Here is a 24,760-nt window from a genome sequence, read left to right as displayed (position 1 = left end):
TCCTGGAGCTTACAGTAGGCCCTGTAAGAAGTGCCCTGTAAGCTCTTGGGGGATTGGCTACATCAGAGGGGTGTGGCTTAATATGCAAAGGAGTTCCTGCTACAAAAAAAAGCTCTGGGTACAGTTAATCTGGTTCAAAACTGGTTGAAATCTGTGGCCTGGATGCATCCCACTTCTGTCTTCTGGACGTTGCCGTTCTGTAGTTGTGTAATAATCCCTTTCATTCCTTCTCTACAGAGCTGTCTCTGTCAATCTGCAATGGGGCGGAAAAAGATCCAGATCAGCCGGATTTTGGACCAAAGGAACCGGCAGGTGAGCCTCTATCCAAACCAGGAGCCCCATGGCACAGAGTGGTAAAGATACAGTACTGCAGTCCAAGCTCTGCTCACGACCTGAGTTTGATCCCGGCAGGAGCTGGGTTCAGGTAGCCAGCTCAAGACTGACTCAGCCTTCCATCCTTCTATGGTCGGTAAAATGAGTGCCCAGCTTGCTGGGGTGAAAGTGTAGATTGCCACCCCTGTAAAAAGTCTGCCAAGATATGTCACTCCATGTAACGACTCGGTGCTTGCACAGGGGACTACCTTTACCTTTTTTGCCACTGTTGAACATTCCACCTGCCTGCAAGGAAGGGAGTTCATGCCGAGATACAAGTCACACAGTCCTGCTTGTATCTGCACAGGGAGGGACTGAAGACCCCATTGCACCTGGTCTGGACAGAGAGACACAATCACAACACGGTTACTCACAGAGCCTGCTCCCGGAAAAAATCATGCAGCAGGCAGCGGACAGTCTAGGCCAGTGGGCAACAAGGGGCTGCCCATGGTCCCACCTCCTGATGGGGAGGGAGAAGAAAAATAGCAAGTTTCCACCACTGCCCCTTGCACGCGTCCAGGACTTGGGTGCCTGTTTGCTTAGGGCTACCAACTAGTATTATGCAAGAGTTCCGCAGGGCTCTTCCGCCAAGCTTTTAACTGAGGCCATGGACACATGATTGGCCCCTCCAGCTGCAAATCAGCCCAGACCTGTTGCTCAGCTTCTCACATAATACTCAGGCCTCATCTTGGGCAGGAGTTCGCAGGAACAGAATCTCTACATTTTATTGTGCTCTTTCTTTCTTAAACACCCCTCCCCCCCAAAAAAAAGTGATACAGTCAGAGCTTTCTTTGTAGCAGGAACTCCTTTGCATATTAGACCACACCTCGCTGATGTACCCAATCCTTCTGGAGCTTACAGTAGGCCCCGTAAGAAGAGCCCTGTAAGCTCTTGGGGGATTGGCTACATCAGAGGGGTGTGGCCTAATATGCAAAGGAGGTCCTGCTAGAATTCCTTACAGGGCTCTTAGTACAGGGCCTACTGGAAGCTCCAGGAGGATTGGCTACATCAGAGGGGTGTGGCCTAATATGCAAAGGAGTTCCTTCTACAAAAAAAGCCCTGGGTACAGTTAATCTGGTTCAAAACTGGTTGAAATCTGTGGCCTGGATGCATCCCACTTCTTTCTCCACTTCTGGACTCCATGGTTTAAACCCCCTGTGAGAATTTTGCTAAACTCTAAGATTTGACAAATTTTCTAATATTCCCCCCCCCCAAAATGGGGAAATAACCAAAACATATTAAGCAGACAGATGGAAATCTTCCTCTTGCCACTGTGGCAAAAGAATGATGGTTTTATTCTGATAATTCTAATTCAAGAAGCATTTGAAGGTAAATGCTGAGCGGATCTAATTTAGTCCACCTTCCGGTGATGTTAGGGTTGCGTGGCACATGCAAATGCGTTGTGCTAATGAGCTCTGGCACCTCTTTTTCTACAAGATGACCCCTGATTATCATGAACGGAGCTGAAATTAGAATGTTAGTGAGCAGACATAGGAAGATATTGCCATCTTGTTGTTTTAGAAGTCTGGCCCTGGTTGGATAGTTCAGGCTTTTCATGATTTGGCTTGCCTATTTCCTTCTACGCTTGCATGCAGTCGGACAATGTGTTAAATACTTAAGCTTGAGTCAGGTTGGAAGGATGCAAAGCCAGAGCAGTGACTCGTGCAGAGATATATTGGGCACCCTCTTCTCTACATGTGCTCATTAGTCTTTACAGTTCTTGAAAAAGCCTTACAAGGGGTCCTGCTGCCCCTCCCGACTATGTCCTTGAATGATTTCCATTCAGAAGCCCTCCCCTTCCACATGAGTCAGGATTCCAAAAGGGCCCTCAGGCTCAAAACCAGGGCTTTTTTTGTAGCAGGAACTCCTTTGCATATGAGGCCTCACACCCCTGATGCAGCCAATCCTCCAAGAGCTGCTAGGCTCTTTGTACAGGGCCTACTGTAAGCTCTAGGAGGATTGGCTACATCAGGGGTGCATGGCCTAATATGCAAAGGAGTTCCTGCTACAAAAAAAGCCCTGCTCAAAATGGTTAGTGGGCTCTACACTAACTCTTCCACCATGTTGCCTCTTTGCCAGGTCACCTTCACCAAGAGGAAGTTTGGGCTGATGAAGAAGGCATACGAGCTGAGCGTTCTGTGTGACTGCGAGATCGCCCTCATCATTTTCAACAGCACCAACCGGCTCTTCCAGTATGCCAGTACAGACATGGACAAAGTACTTCTTAAATACACGGAATACAGCGAGCCGCACGAGAGCCGGACCAATTCGGATATCCTGGAGGTAAGTGGTGGACGTGCTCAGGGAGGGCAGGAGGCGGGCTGGCTCTTAGGAAGTTCGGCCCCTTCTTCATACAATGCCTTTTTAACTCGTGGGACTCACTACCACCAGACATGCCAATGACCCCTAGCTTAGAGTGACTTTTAAGGGGTGATAAGTCCGGACAGGCAGCCATGTTGTCTGAAGCAATAGTACAAAGTAGGAGTCCAGAAGCACCTTTAAGACCAACAACGTTTTATGCAGAACGTAAGCTTTTGTGTGCACGCGTACTTCATCAGACAATGGAATGGGGTACAGTGAGCAGAGCTACACAGAGCTGGTGGGCAGTGGCTAAGAATGCAAGTGGTACAAAGTTAGAATCCAATGGCAAAATAGTGAAATTAGCAAATTGTAAGAACGTTTGGTCTGGATAGCATTTGCATGGGAACCCAATAAAGCAGTAACACGTCAGAGTGGGAGAATGAGGCAATAAATGCTGTTGATTATCAAAGATTTCAGGTTTTCATGGCTGGTAACGTCATTAGAGTTTGTAGAATCTTTCGGGCTCAAAGTCACAGAACAACCAGCAAATTCCACAGAACAATCAGCACAGTCAACAACCATCTTCCTTATCTTCACACCCCTTCCAACCCTCCCAGCAATTAACACAGAACAATGGTCACATTCAACAGCCAGTTTCCTTATCACTACCCTTCCAGGAAGCCCCACCAAACAATGGGCACATCCACAAACCAATTGCCCTTTCACCACACCCCCTCCAGCCTAGAAATAGCAGCTCTCCAGCAGCCCTGTTCTCACTCAATGCACAGCAGCCAAGAAGGTCAGAGCGCCTGCTCCGGCTGCAACGCCACTGAGGATGTTCTCCGCAGCTGAGAACGAAATGTCTGGAATAAAAACGTCCTCCAGTAGAACACGGCACTTGAGCCTGAAAGATTCTGCAAACCCTAATATCTGTTGATTGCTTGCAAGTCTGGGGTAAACTGAGGCTATGTCTTTCCCAGAGACGTTCCTGTCCACTTAATTTGCTTTTTTAACATGTAACGTACATTATAAACGTCATTCTAGTTTGCCATTAGAAAAAAAGAATACATTAAAATATAGCGGAAGATAGACTTAGTATATGTAATGAGATAAACAGTCAATACCCCTTATTTGAGTATGTCAATACAAAAAACAACTGCACCAATAGTGTTTCAGAATAATGACCTACGTTGTCTTGTCCATGTTCTCTAGACTCTGAAACGAAAAGGCCTGAGTCTGGAGAGCCCCGAACTGGATCTCGAAGAAGCTTTGGCCCCTGTGGGGAAACTGAGGCAGCTCGGTGATGGGGTGGACCTGAGCACATCACGGCCCAAACTTTGTGTGAGTAATTGTTTTCTGGATCTAGGTAGGCCTCTCTCCCCATCCCCCTTCCCCACCTCAGTGTAACTTTTTTTGTTTGTTCACCTTTCTTAAACAGTCGGCTGCTTCCGTGTCTAGTCTGGAGGGGGCGTCAACGGAAACTCCCCCTTCTGGGAGTGAGGGGGGCCCAAGCAGCACAGGAGGGTCTCCCCTTCAACCAAGTCGCTTGCCGCCATTCAAGCCGGCTCTTCCCAGGCATGGGACCCCTTCCAGGCACTCTCCGGGATCCCTTACCTCAGGTATGGAATTCTTTCATAGGCTGGGCCAGAGCAAGCAGACTTCGCTGCAGTGGGGGCTTCATTTGGTGATTCAGCTTAGCTTTATTCGTTTTTCTTTATTTAAAACCTTTCTGCACCACCTTTCCACCCAAACAGGATCCCCAAGTTGGCAAACATTAGATGTTTTGACATTAAAAGTGTTTTATTAAGCTGCGCCTTGCTGGAGGCGCGAGCTGAAGGGCAAGAGCTAAAGGGCTCTTGGCCTGTGGCTCTTAGCCTAGGGGCTGTGTAAGGACCAGGAACCCAGATTCCTTGTGTTCCCAATAAGGTAAGTAGACCCTCCAGAAGAAGAGCCTCATAAACAAACAGGATTTAAAAGGGGACTGTATATTTTTGAAAAAAACTATCATGAAGGTAGAATGCCAGCAGGGGGGTGGGGGCTTTCCAGTGTTTTGCACTGAGTGTCACATGTATGACTATCTGCCCACAGGACAGAAGTCTTGGGTGTGTGCTCGATGCAAGGAGCTCTTGGTCCTCAGGGAACGAGTTCGTACCCTTGAGGCCGAGGTGACTGACTTGGAGAAGCAGAGACGGTCAGTTAGGCACTCGGGAAAGACTCTCGGGGACGTATTAGATGAGCCCCACTCTGAACGTGGCAGCCCCGTTGCTGCCAGGGATCATGAGGGTCGAGAGGGAACAGGGCACTGGGCTGAGGATAAGGGGAATGCACCCTCAGAAGGGACCTCTTCTTCAGTTGGTGAGCGAGAATCCTTTCGCGCCAAGGAACCATCCCTGGGCAGAGAGGGGGGTGGTATTGGTAGTTGGTGATTCGATCCTTAGGCAAGTAGACAGCTGGGTGGCAAAACCGCGTACTGACCGTATGGCGACTTGCCTGCCTGGTGCGAAGGAAGCAGACATTATGTGTGTTGTAGATAGGCTGATAGACAGTGCTGGGGAGGAGCCGGTGGTCGTGGTGCATGTTGGCACCAACGATGTGGGAAAATGCAGTCGTGAGGTCCTGGAGGAAAAATTTAGACTGCTAGGCAGGAGACTTAAGGCCAGGACCTCCAAGGTAGCCTTCTCAGAAGTGCTACCTGTTCCACGTGCAGGGCTGGAGAGACAGGCACAAATTAGAAGTCTCAATGTGTGGATGAGACGATGGTGTAGGGAGGAAGGGTTTAAGTTTGTTAGGCACTGGGATGCTTTCTGGAACAAGCGGGAGCTGTACAAAAGAGACGGTCTCCACTTGTCCCCAGATGGAACCAGGCTGCTGGCACTTAAAATCAAAAAGGTGGCAGAGCGGTTTTAAACTAAATCTTGGGGGAAAGCCGACAGGGGGTGAAATGTCTCTGGTTCGGGAGGACTCATCTCAAAGAGATGAAGGGTTAGCGGTTACTTTTCTACCGTATAATGGATCAGAGTTGTCCACTGAGATGGCGACAACAGTATGGGCTGGGCTGCCTGCCAAAGTCTCGAGGCAGCAGGAGGAAGGTTGCAGGCCTAACTTGCCTGGGAAATTATGGATGTTTGTATACAAATGCTAGAAGTGTTCGAAGTAAAATTGGTTAGTTGGAATGTTTAGTATTGGGGGAAAACATAAGACATTATGGGAATTTCAGAAACTTGGTGGAATGAGGAGAATCAATGGGACACGGTGATTCCAAGATATAAGTTATATCGGAAGGATAGGGAGGGAAGGGTTGGAGGTGGGGTGGCTCTGTATGTCAGAGAGGGTATACAGTCATGCAAGACTGAGGTCAAAGAATTAGATGGCCCACCAAATCAAAAGATAAAGGACGATTATAATATGATGGAAGGATTAAAGATAGCGGCCAAACATAAAAACTGTGTCGTAATAGGTGGTTTTAACTACCCACAGATTGATTGGGTCAATATGTGTTCAGGTCAAGAGAAAGAGATTGAGTTTCTTGATGCTCTCAATGACTGTGCTATGGAGCAGATGGTCACAGAACCTACCAGGGGTGGGGCGATTCTGGATTTGGTCCTAAGTAATGCCCAAGACTTGGTGAGAGATGTAAAAGCAATTGCACCGCTTGGGAGCAGTGACCATAACGTTATTGATTTCACCATTTGTATAAATAGGGAGTTGCCCCAAAAGACCAGCACAACCACATTTAACTTTAAAAGGGGTAAATTCTCTGAGATGAGGCATGTGAAGAGGAAACTGAAAGGAAAGGTAAATACAGTCAAAACCCTTGGGGAAGCTTGGAGGCTATTTAAAACTACAATCCTAGAAGCTCAGATAAAATATATACCACAAGTTAGGAAAGGCACAAACAGGTATAAGAGAAGGCCTGCATGGTTAACAAACAAAGTAATGGAAGCTGTAAAAGGTAAGAAGCACTCTTTTAAGCGGTGGAAAGCTAGTCCAAGTGAGATTAATAAAAGGCAACACAGGCTGTGGCAAATCAAATGCAAGACTGTGATCAGGCAGGCAAAAAGGGACTATGAGGAGCATATTGCAAAAAACATAAAAAACAACAATAAAAATTTCTTCAAATATATTAGAAGCAGGAAACCAGCCAGGGAGGCAGTGGGGTCCTTGGATGACCAAGGGGTCAAAGGATTACTGAAGGAGGATAGGGAAATGGCTGAGAAGCTGAATGCATATTTTGCCCCAGTCTTCACTGTGGAAGACAAGAAGTGTTTGCCCGCTCCAGAACCACTAATTTTGGAAGTGGTGTTGAAAGACCTGAGTCAGATTGAAGTGACAAGAGAGGAGGTCCTACAACTGATTGATGAATTAAAAACTAAGTCACCAGGTCCGATGGCATACATCCAAGGGTTCTGAAAGAACTCAAAGTTGAACTTGTGGATCTCCTGAAAAAAAAATGTAATCTTTCATTGAAATCTGCCTTCGTTCTCGAGGACTGGAAGGTAGCAAATGTCACCCCCATCTTTTTAAAGGGTTCCAGAGGAGATCCGGGAGATTACAGGCCAGTCAGTCTGACTTCAGTACAGGGAAAGTTGGTAGAAACCATTATCAAGGACAGAATGAGCAGGCACATTGATGAACACGAGTTATTGAGGAAGACTCAGCATTGGTTCTGTAAGGGAAGATCTTGCCTCACTAACCTGCTACAGTTCTTTGAAAGGGTGAACAAGCATGTGGACAAAGGGGACCCAATAGATGTTGTTTACCTTGACTTCCAGAAAGCTTCTGATAAAGTTCCTCATCAAAGGCTCATTAGTAAGCCGAGAGTCATGGAGTAAAAGGACAGATCCTCTTGTGGACCAAAAACTGGCTAATTAATAGGAAGCAGAGAGTGAGTATAAATGGGCAGTCTTCTCAGTGAAGGACAGTAAGCAGTGGGGTGCCGCAGGGCTCAGTACTGGGTCCCATGCTCTTTAACTTGTTTATTAATGATCTGGAGTTGGGAGTAAGCAGTGAAGTGGCCAAGTTTGCAGATGACACTAAATTGTTCAAGGTGGTGAGAACTAGAGAGGATTGTGAGGCACTCTAAAGAGATCTGTTGAGGCTGGGTGAGTGGGCGTCAGCGTGGCAGATGTGGTTCAATGTGGCCAAGTGCAAAGTAATGCACATTGAGGCCAAGAATCCCAGTTACAAATACAAGTTGATGGGTTGTGAACTGGCAGAGACTGACCAGGAGAGAGATCTTGGGGTCATGGTAGATAACTCACTGAAAATGTCAAGACTGTGATTGCAAAAAAAAAAAAGACCAACGCCATGCGGGGAATTATTAGGAATGGAATTGAAAACAAATCAGCCAGTATCATAATGCCCCTGTATAAATCGATGGTGCGGTCTCATTTGGAGTACTGTGTGCAATTCTGGTCACCGCACCTCAAAAAGGATATTATGGCATTGGAGAAAGTCCAGAAAAGGGCAACTAGAATGATTAAAGGTTTGGAACACTTTCCCTATGAAAAAAAGTTAAGACGCTTGGGGCTCTTTAGCTTGGAGAAACGTCGACTGCGGGGTGACATGATAGAAGTTTACAAGATTATGCTTGGGATGGAGAAAGCAGAGAAAGAAGTCAAATCAAATCAAGTTTTATTATGGTCCATGACCAAATAGCACAATGCAGACCAACAACAGCCACAGAAAAATTGTATAAATCAAGAAGGACCTAAATAAATAAGACATAGGATATATAAAATATAAATATATAGGTAAGATATTGAACATTAAAACAAATAATGAAAAATAACAATTAAAACAGTATTGGTCTGACATCTTCTAACTAATTGCCTCAACATTGCCTTGTGGGAACCATAGAATGCAATTAAATTGCATGTGAACGGAATTAGGCAACCTTATGCATGGTCTCTGAGTTTGTAGCAGTTGCAGTGACATTTTGATGGTATGCAAAGTACTCAGGGATTTAGGAAAGGGTAAAATACAAAATATTCGGAAATAATTAAAAAACAGGCAATTTCAAGACCCCTTCTTTACATAATCCTTACGAATTCTCCTGGCTACTGCCATGAATTTGGCACACTTAAATGTGAATTGAGGACTGGAATCTGATAACAACATGATTTTAAAATTGGAGAATCCCAGACATCCCTCGAGCAAAGAATAAATGTACCTGGCGCATATGCCTAAAAATAGGCCACACCCAAGCAGCACATGGTCAATCGTTTCGACTTTACCTGCACCACAAGGACAGACCCGCTCAGCCATAGACACCTTTTTGAAGTGGCCCTTGACGACTGCTGAAGGAAAGACATTGCAACGGGCCATTGAAAAGGCCCTTCTGTGGGATGGTATTGTTAGATTTTAGAGATAGGAGGCTGGAGCTAGCATATATCTCTTTTGAGGGGGTGGGGCTAAATAATCTGGGACCTTGGCAATATCATTCTGTCTCTCAATGTCTTGTAGTCTCTGTTTGACTATGGCCCTGGCTTGATCCAGGGCCATTATCTGGAGAGATTCAGGTGAAAAGCCAAGCGTAGACAATTTCTGATGAATGGCTCCAACCCAAGAGGAACAATGTCTGTCCTTTAGGATCAGGGATGTGATATTCGTGTGGCAATGACTGAGACTGAGCCAAGTGGTGATTGAAAGTAGACTCACCCTAGCCTCTATCCTTAGCAAGCCAGTTTCCAAGCATAATACTGCATTGGAAACGCAGGTTGGAAAGTGAAATAAGTCCTTTTCTCCCTTTCTCACAATACAAGAACTTGTGGGCATTCAATGAAATTGCTGAGCAGTCAGGTTAAAACGGATAGAAGGAAGTTCTTCTTCACCCAAAGGGTGATTAATATGTGGAATTCACTGCCACAGGAGGTGGTGGCGGCTACAAGCATAGCCAGCTTCAAGAGGGGATTGGATAAAAATATGAAGCTGTGTGTGTGTGTGTGTATTGGCCACTGTGTGATACAGAGTGTTGGACTGGATGGGCCATTGGCCTGATCCAACATGGCTTCTCTTATGTTCTTATAAGAATAAAGGATACATACCAGGGATGGCCAAACTGTGGCTCTTTCACACATTGTGTGACTCTCAAAGTTCCCACTGCCCCACTGGCCAGCTTGGAGAAGGCATTTCTCTCTTTAAATCACTTCTCCATGCCAAACCAGCCAGTGGCTTGGAGAATGCATTTAAAGTTGCTTCCTTACCACCTGTCCCTCTCTGCCCCCTTCCTTCCTTCCTTCCTTCCTTGTAGCTCTCAAACATCTGACATTCATGTCTTTATAAAATTTAATCTGACATTCATGTCTTGCAGCTCTCTAACATCTGACATCTATTCTCTGTGGCTCTTACACAGCAAGTTTGGCCACCTCTGGTATACGCAGTGGTTCAGTAAAATCATATAAACCAAACAGAACAAAAAAGTCTTCACTTGCTGGTAGAAGACAGCAGTACAGAAAGATAGACAGCCTAACTTCAGAGGAAGTCTATTCTGTGGGTTGGGGAGACATACAATGCAGCAGTATTTTTGGCCTTCAGAATCCACATCTTTAACATTCCATCTTCTTCGGATGAGAAAATTTTGCCCACGTGATGCAAACATCCCCTTTTTCCATTAGCTGTCTTTTGGACAATGAACTTGTGTGTCTGTATCATTGCACTAATTTCTGCTTCCTTGCACCAATCTTTTTCTGAAAAAAAAAGTGCATTTCTCCAATATTTTGTAACATTTATGAATTGCCTAATCCCATCCCCACAGCTGTTTGCATCTATTTGCATCACAATTATTTGCATCTGTCTGTGCCGTTATAGAAGTTGTCACTGGCAATGAAAGTGAGGTAGACTGAAAGCCAAAAGAAGTTAGTTTGGCTCTGTCAGCTCAGTTACATTTTCATTTTTTCCTCAAAGCCTTTTACATGTCCTAAGCCATCATGAGTGTGGGGTGTGAGTTTAGAGCAGTTGTGAGCGTTGCATGTATCAGCAACAACAATATAGCCTGTGGTTGCAACAGGTCTACAACAGCAATTTAAATAAACAGTCAAAATATATAGTTATCATAGAGTATATAACCACAATGTCACAATGAAATTAGGGCTTTTTTTGTAGCAGGAACTCCTTTGAATATTAGGCCATACACCCCTGATGCAGCCAATCCTTCAGGAGCTTACAAGGCCTACTGTAAGCTCCTGGAGGATTGGCTGCATCAGTGTGTGGCCTAATATGCAAAGGAATTCCTGCTACAACTCCCCCCCCCCCCCCCCAGAAATTAGACAGAAGTTCAAAGCTTTGCATGTATGCCATGATCCTACACAGAGCAACGTATCAGCAGCCTGATCCAGCAGTCGGAGATTTCCTGCTTCCTCTTTAAAAACACTGGCATGAAATCAGAGATCTTGCCGGCATGCATCAATCCTCTAAAAACACAAGCCTTGATTAATTGTAATTCCCTTTCGATATTAAGCATATTGTTGCCACCTTACGGGCAAATGAAAACTGCAAACCAAGGAAGACGCTACAAATGTTACTTTAAGGAAAAAAACCTGCAATGGCTTCTTGCATAGCTGGATCAAAGCTCGGAAACTCAGTTACCCAGATAACAAATGGAATTAAAATACATCCAACGTTGCTAAATGGCACCAGGGCTTCATTGTTGCAAGTTAGACTGATGCTCTGGAACCTTTAATAGAGGTGGGAGAATTTTTCCCTCTCTCTGCATTTTTTTTTTTTAAAAAATAGCAATTTATTGTATTTTCACAAAATAGATATAACAAAATAATATACTACAGTGCAATACTTATGAATTAATAGTAATAAAAATATAGCATTTTAACTAATGTATGTCTGTTTTAAACATATACTGGTAATTTTCAGTATTTAAATCACAATTGTTTCAAACACTTTCTCTCAATAAAGAGGCTGTCGTCTAAGGAAAAGTCCAGTAAGATTACTATATATGGAGCGCATCGATCCAATCAGGAATATCATCATATTTTGATAAATATTCCATTGTGAGGAACCAGATTGCCTCAAAATTGGATGAAAATGTTTGAGAAATAAGAAATGATAAATTGTAAGGGTTTGGCCATAACACAGTGTGTTCAGCTTCCCTCTAAGCTGAGTTAGTGTTGGACTGCTCATAGGTTTTTAGCCTCCAGCTCACACATTTTTGTCTTGGCTCAGGAAGGATGGCCCCAGAGCAAACTAATTTATGCAGTTGCCAAATGGCTCGCTTATAACTTTAACGCCAGTAGCTCACAAAGTAAAATTTTTGCTCACAAGACTCCACAGCTTAGAGGTAACATTGTCCCATAACTTTTTGCGCTTTAGTGATAAATCCGGGTGGAGCTTTGACTCTCCAGCGTGAAGCAATAGTTGATTTTGCCTCAAAGAATTGAGATAGCTTCAGTTCGAAATGAGGGGTAAGAATCAGACTTCCAACCATTGAGGAAAAGGTGGTCGGGATTAGGAAGGATTTCAATACCAGTTATTGTTTAAGAACTTGTTCCCAAAAAGAATGGATGTAAGAACAGTTGCGCCAGCAAGGCTCCATGTTGTCCGCATTCTTTCCAGCAGTAGAGGCTTCCTTCGCTAGAAATATGCGCCAGTTTTTGTGGGGTTAGATACTGCACTGATAACATCTGGAAAGCTTGAAGTTTTGTATACATTATTTTGAATTAAATGGAGGTTCTCTGCATTTTCAGTAATAGCACACCCACAGAGGTAATGGTAAATCCTCTGGGATTCTTTTCTCCACCAAAGTAATGACGTCAACAACTCCAGATCTTCCTTTCTCTTCCCCCCGAGAGCTGTGAAAGGTATTCAATCCTTGGTCAAGAAGAAATGGGAAGATGAGCCAGAGTAGTATAGTGGTTCAAGCGTCAGACTTGGATCTGGGAACCCCGGGTTCGATTCCCCACACTGCCATGGATGCCTGCCCGGTGACCTTGGGCCGGTCTCACAATGTCAGCCTGTTGATTGAGGAGACAATGCAGGTGTCAAAAATGTTCTAGACCACTTTGAATCGATCCCAAGTGGGGTATAACTGAAGTAAATAAATTTGACATGCAGATGAAATCCTGCAAATCAATTTTGATTTGTCTTAATACAGGGGTGGCCAAACTGCAGCTCGGGAGCCACACGTGGGTCTTTCACACATATTGTGTGGCTCTCAAAGCCCCCAACACCCCGTCAGGTGGTTTGCGGAAGGCATTTTTCTCTTTAAATCACTTCCCTAAGCCAAGCTGGCCAGCGGCTTGGAGAATGCATTTAAAGTTGTTTTTTTTCCCCTCCCTCCTTCCTTTCTCCCTCCCTGTCTTGTGGCTCTCAAACATCTGACGTTTATTCTATGGGGCTCTTAAGCAAGTTTGGCCACCCCGGGCCTAATATATACAGCAGGTAGGGTTCCATAATGATGCTAGGGAAATAGAAGACAGCCGGAAAAGAGGGAAACCCAACATGAGACGGATCGAGTCGATAGAGGAAGCTTGCAAGACTTGAGCAAGGCTGTCGAGTGGGATGTTCTGGAGGACATGAAGTCATGGTTTCACCATTAAGGGACTCAAAAGCACCGAAACACACGGGGTCCAGCCATTTGCGATTCAGAGTTTTGTGTCAGCATGCCTCAGGACTCATCCTACTGCTTCTGGGTGGTGCCCCTGCCCAGTGGCATTGGCCTGACATTTGCCCTGGGCTTTCTCTCCCGGCAGGTGTCGGCTACCCAATCTTCTCGCCCGGCAACCTGAGTCGGGCACTGTCCAACAGAACTCCACCCCCGCTGTACCTGGGGGCTGATGCCCGTCGGACCGAAGGGCACCATTCCAGCAGCAGGAACAACGTGGCGTCAGCTGTGAGTGCTGCTTTGCTTCCCTTTCTGGACGGGGCAGAAGGTCCAATGGTTATATGTCTTCGGGTTGCCAGCTCCAGGCTGGGGTGCTTCTGGAGGTTTGGTGGTGGTTTGGGGAGGGGAGGTAACTTAGCAAGGTGTAATGTCATCGAGTCCGCTCTCCAAAACTGCCATTTTCTCCAGGGGGAACCAACCTATGAAGGGATCTCAGTGTTAGTTCTAGGCAACGAAGAAACCACTGAGTAGAATAATATTTCCAAATTAGATTCAGTTCTTAAATTCTTATATCAATTAGTACAGTGTTTGTAGAATGCATAGACAGTTTACGTCTGGAAGGAAAACTTTCTCCAGTAGAACACGGCACTTGATCCCGAAAGATTCTACAAACCCTAATGATGTTACCAGCCGTGAAAACCTGAAATCTTTCATAGACAATTTACATTAACAAATTTCAGATACAAAAACACATTTCGCACCAGTACAATCCTCAGCCAGTGTATAACCGTCTCTCATCATTTCCTTTTAACCCCCCTAATAAATTAAAGTTCATTCCTACGAGTCCGCAGGGCTTCCACACTTTTCCAATAAGGGGATGAAGAATATGAAGATGAAGCATATAATATTCTATTCATCCTTCATAAAAAGATGCCCATTCCAGATATTCCAACTTTCCAAGGTGTGTTTCAAATCTTCCTCAGCTTTCAGGCTGTAAAATGGAACCCGATTTCAATAGCTTCATTCATAGACACAGTTCATGGCTTTTGCAGTCAAATCACTGGGTTCTAACCAAATGAAAATGGAGGAAAATTTGGCAACCCTCTTTGGGCATGCGTCTGGGCCTGGGTCTGGGGTGTGGAATGATCCAGCCCCAGCAGGGTGGACAAGAATGGGAAAGGGACCTTATCTAATGAGGGTTCACCAGTTTTATTTTGCATGCTGCTAGCTCTTGTGGCCCCATGGCGCAGAGTGGTAAGCTGCAGTATCAAGTCCAACCTGAGTCCGATCCCAGTGGCAGACAGCTCAAGATTGACTCAGCCTTCCATCCTTCCAAAGTCGGTAAAATGAGGACCTAGCTTGCTTGGGGTAAAGTGTAGATGATTGGGGAAGGCAATGGCAAACCACCTTGTAAAAAGAAAATGTGATGTGATGTCACCCCACGGGTTGGTAACGACTCAGTGCTTGCACAGGGGACTACCTTTTTAGCTCTTGAGGTCAGGATGGGATGGGGGGAGCAGATGTCACCAAACACCTGTGATTTTCCTCCCCTCCCTATTATTTTCCCAGCAGCGTTCCTTGTATCCCAGCTTCCAGACCATGAGCCCCGTGCTGCCCTCTGGAAGCAGCTCTCTTCCCGGACACGGTCTCCCGGGTTACCCTTTCCTCCCCTGCAGCCAAGCAGGTAAGGTCACTTTCAGGGATGCTAGTGGGGCTGGCAATTGAGTCTGAGTCTTAGGAGGAAATTGGGAGAGGGGCTTCAGCCCCCTGTGACTGGTAGATGGTACAAAGCTTCTAGGCTGGACAAGCCTAGTATGAAGGGGAGAACGTTTTCCCTTCCATGCTTACTGGGACAACAGACCTCTCTGGTTGTCATTTCTCTCCTGGGGGTGGGCCACCAGCATCTCTGTCCCCTTCTGCTTTCTTCTTCCTTTACATAAGAACAAAAGAAGAGCCCTGCTGGATCAGACCAGTGGGCCATCTAGTCCAGCATCCTGTCTCACACGGAGGCCAGCCAGTTCCTCTGGAGAGTCAACAACAGGGCATAGAGGCCGAGGCCGCCATAAGAACATAAAAAGAGCTCTGCTGGATAAGATCAGGAGTTCATCTAGTTCAGCATCCTGTCTCACACAGTGGCCAACCAATTCCTCTGGAGGGCCAACAACAGGACACTGAGGCCTCCCCCTGATGTTTCCTCCTGGCCCCGGGATCCAGAGGTTCAGTGTCTCTGAATGTGAATGTTCCCCTCAGTCACCCTAGTGAGAAGCCATTGGCAGATTTATCCTCCATGGACCCATCTATTCCCCTTTGAAAGCTGCTTATTCCTGTGGCCATCGCGACATCCTCTGGCAGCGAACTCCACACTCGAATCGCTCCCCGTTTCAAGTAGTCTTTCCTTTTGTCCATTCTTTTTGTGACCCCCACAAACGGCATTGCAGAGTATCCCTCCAGAGACAGCACCTTGCATCCCTTTGGGCTCCAGGCTGGCACCATGGCTCCTTGGCAACAAGATGCAGCAGTCACTGGACACCCGTCGCTGGGGTAAGATGTGGAAAGGGGACGGTGTGATGAGTTCTCTGAGGCCCCATCATAGCATCCCCACCTGTGCCCAGAAGGCTGTGGAGCAGTCTTTCTCCGCAGGAGTGGCAGCTCTGGGTTGAACAGAAAAACCTTGGGGCCCTGACAGCCATGGGGGGGGGGGGCGGCAGCTGTTTGCCACACACAGGGTTGCCATGGCAACCAGCAGGGGATGCGAGGACTTACCTGGAGAAAGAAAAAGGCCTAGGCCTCGTCACCAGTGTTACACAGGAAGTGATGTCACCACACCAAAATGTTGAGGTGATGTTCTGGTATTTGAGCCAAAACCAGGAGTCATTTCGTAGAAAAAGAGGTGCCAGAGGTCATTAGCACAACTCATTTGCATATGCTACACCCCTGGCATCACCGGAGGGTGTACTAAATTAGATCATAATCAGCATCTCCCTTCAAATGCTTCTTGAATTAGAATTGTCATAATAAAAACCTTACTCCCATCATAATTTTTAATTGCTTTCTCCTATGTGGCCACAGTGGCAGGGTGAAGATTTCCATCAGTTTGCTTTATAGGTTTTGGTTGTTTTCCCATTTTTTGTGGGGGAAGATATTAGAAAGTTTGTCACATTTTAGAGTTTAGCTAAAGATATTAGAAGATATTAGAAAGTTTGTCACATTTTAGAGTTTGGGGGGGGGGAGAGTTGAAGGTGGTTTCTTTGCAAGCAGGATTTGCAGCCGTCTCCTCGTTTCCGCGCTGTGCGAACTGCTCAGCCCAAAGGGGTAGGGTGACCCCGCACCTGTGCTGATCACCAGAAATTCCTGACAGACAACGATGAAAAATTTCTCGCCCCGGGCTTGTTCCACCTCCCTCCCCCCCCAAAAAAAAATTCCGTTTCAATTTGCAAATCAAATTGGCGGTCATTTATTTTTGCACCGCTTCCTGTAAAAGGGTCACTTTTTTTCAGCCATCTCTGTGCACCGGACTGTTGGCATTCCAATAGCTGCCCTGTTCTAATGAAGGTATAAATATAGTAGAAACGGCATTTTAAAATGTAGGCATGTGTACACCATTCAGACACATTGCCAAAAGCAGAGAACTGAAAATCCTGGCCCAAATTAATTTTTTTGAAGTTAGAAATGACTGCAAGACTGTTTTTGAGGGGTTTTTTTTTGCCGATTGGTATTTTTGACCACAGCAGTTTTTCTTAAGAACTGCAAGTTGAACTGGAGGCCAGTGATGAGCCCCAGTATCTGCTGCCACCTTGTGGCTTGCAGTGTGCTTTGCACCAGGGAGGTCTTGGTGTTGGGGCCATCCTCACCACATCGGTTAGCTGCTCAGGCGCTTTCTGTTTCTTCCCAGTTTCTTGAGCAAATCCAAGAACACCTCTGGCCTGTCCTTAGGGCTCTTTGTGAGCAGGAACGCACAGGAACGCAGTTTCGGCTGGCTTTGTGTCAGGGGTGTGTGGCCTAATACGCAAATGAGTTCCTGCTTGGCTTTTTTTTTTTTACCAAAAAAGGCCTGCTGGTCCTCAACCAGGGAGCTTCAAAGACGCCATTTCTTTTTTGGTGTGTTGACAACAGGAGCGTTTGCAATCGGTTGTAATCCCAGGAGGTCTCCAGCCACTGCCTGGAAGTTGTGTCACAAATAAATGGCTATACGGTGTTGAATAGCAAGCAAATCCTGAACAAGCCCTGTAGTAACGGAATGTACACAAAAAATCCACTAATAATTACAAAGAACCTTGCTATTATTAATTATTCTTTAAAATACTTAATGCAGTTCGTGCATATACAATGTTGAGCCGCAAAACTTAGATTTAAAAATGCAGCAATAATCAACGGCAACGGATGTCCCAGGTAAATCTCCATTTTGACCCTGTTGTCAGGCCGTAATTCTATGGTAAAGTGGCAACAAAAATGATACGAAACGGAGCATTTTCTACACATATGTTAAATACGATTGTCAGGCTTGGGATTATTCTCACCCTGGAGCACCAAGGTGAGACTGAATTTAAAGAATGCATATGAATGTTTCCCTCCAGTCCTACCAGCTGATGATGATGATGATGATATTGGATTTATATCCCGCCCTCCACTCTGAAGAGTCTCAGAGCGGCTACAATCTCCTTTCCCTTCCTCCCCCACAACAGACACCCTGTGAGGTGGGTGGGGCTGGAGAGGGCTCTCACAGCAGCTGCCCTTTCAAGGACAACCTCTGCCAGAGCTATAGCTGCCCCAAGGCCATGCTAGCAGGTGCAAGTGGAGGAGTGGGGACTGCAACTGTTGGTTGAAACAAAAAGAACTGATTTTGGTATCTATATGCAATCCTAAAATGGATTTATCAAAAGGAATTTATAGTCCCACCTGGGAAAAAATTGAGGAAATGGATGCTAGTTAAGCATCACTGCTTCGCTTCTGCTCCCGACTCCAGTCCACTGTTCAGGTGTTGGAAGAAAGACAAAAAGGAACATGCACGGTGATTGCCCATGCATCTTTACAAGGCTGCACTACTTATATACAAGAAATAAAGATTCCCATCAGCCAAACTCTCATCCATTCCAGAGGAGCTCCAGTAGTCCAACCAGCTCCTCAAAACTGAGCATCCCAGGCAGGAGCTCAGTTTTTAATAATTGCAAGGTTCTCTGTAATTATTAGTGGTTTTTTTGTGTATATTCCATTACTACAGGGCTTGTTCAGAATCTGCATACTGCCTGGAAGTGGGCAGTCTTCTCATCTAGACCTTTTGTGTTCTTCTTGTGTGTGGGAGGGGGCAATGGTGGGCCACTGTGGCATAATTATTTATTTATCAGACGGCAGTTGAGTTGAGTTTCTTCGTGGCCTGAGTCAGCATTGGGAATGAATACAACCATACCAAGTTAAAACAGTAAAGCTGTAAAACCAGGGATAAAATAAGGTAAAATACAATTATATAAGCACAATTCTTATCAGGGCATGGCAGATAGAGCAAGCAGACTGGCGAAAAATGTCTAACCATTTCCTGGCTGCGCTGTTAGCATTTTTTCTTATTTTTGAGGCAAGCCAGCCAAATTCTGCTAATTTGTATGTAACTTCGGGGTAGCGGATGGCAGAGTCACACACAGGAAGCGTGTAATATAAAATGCGTAACCAAGCTGATACAGCAGGTATGCAGACCGATTGGCTGATCCCCCTCAATCTAGATTTTCAGTGCATTCACTCCTAGCTGGGGAGAGTTCCAAGAGCACCACTGCATCACCGAGGAAAGCACGATGCTCACATTTCCTGTGTCAGATGGGAAATAGTCTTGCAGGCTGCCCCACAATCACATTCAGGTCCTGGTATTTTGCCCCATTTAAAGAACGGGTCTGCACAACTACCAGCGTCTGTTTGGGTTCTGTTAGCCGCCTTCCCTGCTACTGTGGCAAAGGGGACGCTCAGTTGGAAGCAGGGGTGGAATTCTAGCAGGAGCTCTTTTGCACATTAGGCCACACACCCCTGATGGCGCCAATCCTCCAAGAGCTTCCAAGGCGAGCCAGTTTGGTGTAGTGGTTAAGTGTGCGGACTCTTATCTGGGAGAACCGGGTTTGATTCCCCACTCCTCCACTTGCACCTGCTGAGATGGCCTTGGGTCAGCCATAGCTCTGGCAGAGGTTGTCCTTGAAAGGGCAGCTGCTGGGAGAGCCCTCTCCAGCCCCACCCACCTCACAGGGTGTCTGTTGTGGGGGAGGAAGGGAAAGGAGATTGTGAGCCGCTCTGAGACTCTTCGGAGTGGAGGGCAGGATATAAATCCAATATCTTCCTCTTCATCATCTTCTTTTTTGTAAGCTCTTGGAGGATTGGCTACATCAGGGGTGTGTGGCCTAATATGCAAAGGAGCTCCTGCTAGCATTCCACCCCTGGTTGGAAGGATTGTGGGGCAATTCTGATAGCCTTCTGGCTTTTTCTGTTCCAACAGGGCAAGCGGCCGAGCAGCTGACCCGCCTCCTCTTACTTCCGCCTCCCCTCCCTCGTGCCTGCCCATCAGTGTCAAGTCTGAGCGGGCGTCCCCTACAGCCAGTTGTCTCTCGGTCCCCCTGCAGCCCCCCCTCTATGTCCGCCCATCCCTTGGGGAGGCCCCGATGGATGACTACGTCAAAGCCTACCACTACTCCTTGCTCTTCTCCCGGCCCCTGGCTGAAGAACAGAAGCACCCCGGTGTTTCCGCCCGCCGCCTGCAGACTGTCCTCGAGGACTGGCAAAGATAAAGGGGCGAATCAGCTGTGCGGCCTCAGTGGGGGTATTTGGGGATAGGGGTGGGTGTATGTGCGCATTCTGATTCACACCTCAAATATATATATATATAGCATTGGGGAAAGTCCAGAAAAGGGCAACTAGAATGATTAACGGGTTGGAACACTTTCCCCATGAAGAAAGGTTAAAACGCTTGAGGTTCTTTAGCTTGGAGAAACATCGACTATGGGGTGACATGATAGAGGTTTACAAGATTATGCATGGGATAGAGAAGAAAGTACTTTTCTCCCTTTCTCACAATACGAGAACTCGTGCACATACAATTAAATTGCTAAGCAGTCGAGGTTATTAGGGTTTGTAGAATCTTTCGGGCTCAAGCGCCGTGTTCTACTGGAGAAAGTTTTCCTTCTAGACGTTTCGTTCTCAGCTGTGGAGAACATCCTCAGTGGCGTTGAGGATGTTCTCCGCAGCTGAGAACAAAACATCTGGAAGGAAAACTTTCTCCAGTAGAACACGGCACTTGAACCCGAAAGATTCTACAAACCCTAATGATGTTACCAGCCGTGAAAACCTGAAATCTTTGAGTCGAGGTTAGATAGAAGGAAGTCCTTCTTCACCCAAAGGGTGATTGACGCATGGAATTCACTGCCACAGGAGGTGGTTGCAGCTACAAGCATAGACAGCTTCAAGAGGGGATTTGATAAGCATGGAGCAAAGGCCCATCAGTGGCTATTAGCCACAAGGTACAGATGGAACTCTCTGTCTGAGGCAGTGATAGGGCAGTATTCTTGGTGCTTGAGGGGAGGGACAACAGTGGGAGGGCTTCTAGTGTCCTGGCCCCACTGGTGGACCTTCTGATGGCCCCTGGGGAGTTTTTGGCCACTGTGCGACACAGAATGTTGGACTGGATGGGCCACTGGCCTGGTCCAACATGGCTTCTCTTCTGTTCTTATGATTAAGACTTTGGGCAGGGACTCCACAGGGTGGGGCAGGAGAGGGAAGACTGCTGTTGGGGGGGAGGTCATAAGAATACTGAACGAGACAGAGCATGCCCATAGATTCAGAATGGTTGGAAGGAGCTGCTTCCTCCGCCCAGGGCAAAAATGTGTTTATGGCATTCACGGCCACAAAATGCAGCGGCAGTGAATTCCACAAGCTTTGCTTTGTAAAAACGGATTAGACAAGTTCACGGAGGAGGGTTTATTAGTGAATATGAAACCTCCAGCAACAAAGGCAGTCGACCACTGAGTATAACAGTATAATCAAACCCTATACTATTGGCCTTTGGGCCCTTTGTTATGGATTGAGAAAAGAAGGGAGCGGGGGGGGGTGCTTCTTCTGGCCTGAGACCAATTTGGCAATCTTTTGAGAGCTTTTGTACAAAAGAATGATTATTACCTTTGAGGGATCAGAATCCGCTTTTCATCTCCAATGAGATTCTCAGAAATAACAGTTTTTGGAAAAGAGGGAGAGAAGTGTATGCTGGGGTTCCCAACCCTTTTAAGCCTGAGGGCGCCTTTGGAATTCTGACTCAGCATGGTGGACGCAGCCACAAAATGGCCACTGAAGGAGGCAGAGCTATCCACAGAATGGCTGCTGCAGCAGCTTACCTTTTTTGGTAGCAAGAACTCCTTTGCATATTAGGCTACGCACCCCTGGTGTAGCCAATCCTCCAAGAGCTTACAGGGCTCTTATTCCAGGGCTTACTGTCAGCTCCAGGAGGATTGGCTTCAGCAGAGGGGTGTGGTCTAATATGCAAAGGAGTTCCTGCTACAAAAAAACCCTGCCTTGGGTCATGCAGTGGCGACCTTTGTGCTGTGGTGGCTGTTGCCGCCAAAGCCACGTTTTTGAGAATTGAAAATCTGCACAGCCAGATCAGCTCTCCAGTGGCCCACGGCCAATCAGAAGCCTTGCTGGGCAGAAGCCCCACCTGGCTCCACCCATGTTTGAAAACCTCCTTGCTGGGGAGCATGGGGACTACGGGCACTCTGTCAGGGACCCCGAGGGCTTTCTTTGAGCAAGAACACACAGCAATGGAGTTTGGGCTGGCTTGGTGTCAGGGGGTATGGCCTAGTATGCAAATAGATCCAAGCGGGCAGCCGTGTTGGTCTGAAGCAGTTGAGCAAAGCAGGAGTCAAGTGGCACCTTTAAGACCAACCAAGATGTATTCAGAACGTAAGCTTTCGTGTGCTCTCTAAGCACACTTCATCAGGCGAGGGGATCAGGTATTGTGGCTGATCCCCTCGCCTGATGAAGTGAGGAGGAGGAGGAGGAGGAGAAGGAGGAGGAGAAGGAGAAGAAGAAGAAGGAGAAGAAGAAGATGATGATGATGATGATATTGGATTTATATCCCGCCCTCCACTCCGAAGAGTCTCAGAGCGGCTCACAATCTCCTTTACCTTCCTCCCCCACAACAGACACCCTGTGAGGTGGGTGGGGCTGGAGAGGGCTCTCACAGCAGCTGCCCTTTCAAGGACAACCTCTGCCAGAGCTATGGCTGACCCAAGGCCATTCCAGCAGGTGCAAGTAGAGGAGCGGGGAATCAAACCCGGTTCTCCCAGATAAGAGTCCGCACACTTAACCACTACACCAAACTGGCTTAGAGAGCACACGAAAGCTTACATTCTGAATAAAACTTGGTTGGTCATAAAGGTGCCACTCGACTCTTGCTTTGTTCAACTAATATGCAAACGTGTTCCTGCTGGGCCTTTCCTACAAAAAAGCCCCGTGAAACAATGGTGATATCAGAGGCTGTGGCTTAATATGCAAATGAGTTCCTGCTGAGCGTTTTCTTAAAAAAAATCCCTGGGGACCCCAAAGCTAAACGATTCAAAGATTATTTCTTTCAATCGATAGTATTGCCTTAATAGCAGAAAGCTATACAGATCACGAAGCTGCGTCCTATGGGGGTATTTTTTCACAAGTCTTCACGGTCTCTTAAAATAAGCCACGCTCTTAAAATACGGGGAAATAACCAGTGTTGTTGAGTACCAGAAATGGGAGGCAGCAGCTGTCATCTCGAAAGCAGCTTTGCTTTAAATTTAATCGATGGTTTGAAAAAAGAAAATCCTCACACCCTGGTGAAAAGAGCCAGGGGAAGTGCGGAGACCCCAGTGGTGGGAGGCCATTGAAACGTCTCTGAAAGTGGAATGTGAAACTTCTGGAAGTCCAAGCAGAGTTCCCTCTAAGCTGAGTTATTGTGCGCTAGCTCCCAGGGGTTTGGGGTTTTTTTTAATTACTTAAAAATAAATTCAAAACTATCTACGTACTCAAAACATATCATCCAAAAATATAAACCCTGTTGCATACAGAGGTCTATTACAGATAACACCTTTTATGAAAATAAGGATTAGAGGGAAGTATTTTTGTAGTAGACAAATATTCAACAATAGATTTTTAAGCTCACCGTTGTTTAGCCTCTGGCTTACCCATTTCTGTCTTAGCTCAGGAAAATGGCCCCAGAACACACTAATTTATGCAGAGGCTCGCAACTTTAAAGCCAGTAGCTCCCAAAGCAGAATTTTTGCTCATAAGACTCCACGGCTTAGAGGGAGTCTTGAGCCCAAGAGAGTTTTGAGAAAACTGGTAAATATTTCTCGGGCGGGAGTTTCAAGCCTTTTGAGTGACCCTTGATCCCTTTTCATTTTTTGCATCCACAAGTTAAACTGGACATTGGTCCATCTGGTCACCTTGCCCCCAAGCAGAGGGTCCCTTCTTTCTTGCTCCACAAAGTTTGAGTGTGGCGTCTGATTGTTTTTCGATCCCACCCTTTGCCCCAAGGAGCTCTCAAGGATGACCTTCTTCCGTTCTATCCTCTGAGCAGCCTTATGAAGAACTCTCAGTGCAGGGAAGACAACGCCCATGAGAACTTTGTGGTGGAGCCAGAATTTGAACTCTCGTCTCCTTGTTCCTATTCTATTCCTCTAGCCATTCTGCCACATCGGGGTTGGACACACCTCTGGGTCTATAAGTGATTTCCACCATCACCATCTCTGCAAGAGGAGAACAGAAGTTCTTATGGGAGGGGAAGTGAAATGAACATGACTTGCTCTGGCCTATAGCTGTCCAGTAGGCTTTTTTGCTAGCAGGAACTCCTTTGCATATTAGGCCACAGCCCCTGATGTGTCCAGTCTTCCTGGAGTTTACAGTAGGCCCTGCACAAAGAGTCCTGTAAGCTCTTGGAGGGTTGGCCGCATCAGGGGTGTGTGGCCTAATATGCAAAGGAGTTCCTGCTACAAAAAGCCCTGGTGTCATATCTCTAGCTTATTGCCATGCTATCCCTGTATTGGCCAGCATTGGGGTGGGGGGGTGCCCAAAAATTAACCCTTACACAATGTTCCAGAGGTTCAGAACTTGCATCAAGTTCAAACGTTTCACATAGGGCTTTTTTGTAGAAAAAGTCCAGCAGGGACTCATTTGCATACTAGGCCACACTCCCTGACACCAAACCAATCAGAACTGGGTTTCTGCTTTTAAAAAAAGCCCTGTTTCTGACCCACAGTGAGTAGCTGTGGGTGAGTGCAGGCCTTTGGTGGGGCATAATTGGGAGCTCAAACCATGTGGATTCCCAATTAAAAGAAATGAGGGATGACGTGTTCACCTGATCTCAGCCTATTTTGATGTGGGTTGTGGCTATGCAGCAGCTAGAGGAAGCTCATGGGCATTTATTTCTTTTTTTGTATTCAAGACTTTAAAAGCGGGCTGATAGTCACACCGATAGTCCACAACCCCCCTGAGCTATTTCTGGAGACCTTCTGGGGACTTTTAATATCGCCTCTATGGATTTCCTGA

At 46.4% G+C, this 24,760-nt stretch overlaps 1 protein-coding gene across 1 annotated transcript; it reads left to right on the top strand.

Annotated features, from left to right (window-relative positions):
• Nucleotides 1-240: 240 nt before the first annotated feature.
• On the top strand, nucleotides 241-19,997 carry MEF2B (myocyte enhancer factor 2B). Its single transcript, XM_060233406.1, has 8 exons — nucleotides 241-312; nucleotides 2,452-2,655; nucleotides 3,886-4,014; nucleotides 4,112-4,292; nucleotides 13,377-13,516; nucleotides 14,801-14,912; nucleotides 15,667-15,769; nucleotides 19,695-19,997. The coding sequence occupies exons 1-8, from the start codon at nucleotides 259-261 to the stop codon at nucleotides 19,981-19,983; spliced, it is 1,212 nt and encodes a 403-aa protein (XP_060089389.1). The 5' UTR covers nucleotides 241-258; the 3' UTR covers nucleotides 19,984-19,997.
• Nucleotides 19,998-24,760: the final 4,763 nt, after the last annotated feature.

This window comes from Heteronotia binoei, chromosome 2 (assembly GCF_032191835.1).
Source record: "Heteronotia binoei isolate CCM8104 ecotype False Entrance Well chromosome 2, APGP_CSIRO_Hbin_v1, whole genome shotgun sequence".
NCBI classification, from domain to species: Eukaryota; Metazoa; Chordata; class Lepidosauria; order Squamata; family Gekkonidae; genus Heteronotia; species Heteronotia binoei.
The sequence above is the reverse complement of the archived record's forward strand: the minus strand, read 5'-3'. Positions and strand labels throughout refer to the sequence as shown.

Excerpts from the sequence above, each read along its gene's own strand:
- MEF2B (XM_060233406.1), top strand. The coding sequence starts at position 259 with ATGGGGCGGAAAAAGATCCAGATCAGCCGGATTTTGGACCAAAGGAAC. Across the intron at positions 4,015-4,111 it reads CATCACGGCCCAAACTTTGT|TCGGCTGCTTCCGTGTCTAG; the intron begins GTGAGTAATTGT and ends TTTCTTAAACAG. Across the intron at positions 13,517-14,800 it reads GGAACAACGTGGCGTCAGCT|CGTTCCTTGTATCCCAGCTT; the intron begins GTGAGTGCTGCT and ends TTTTCCCAGCAG.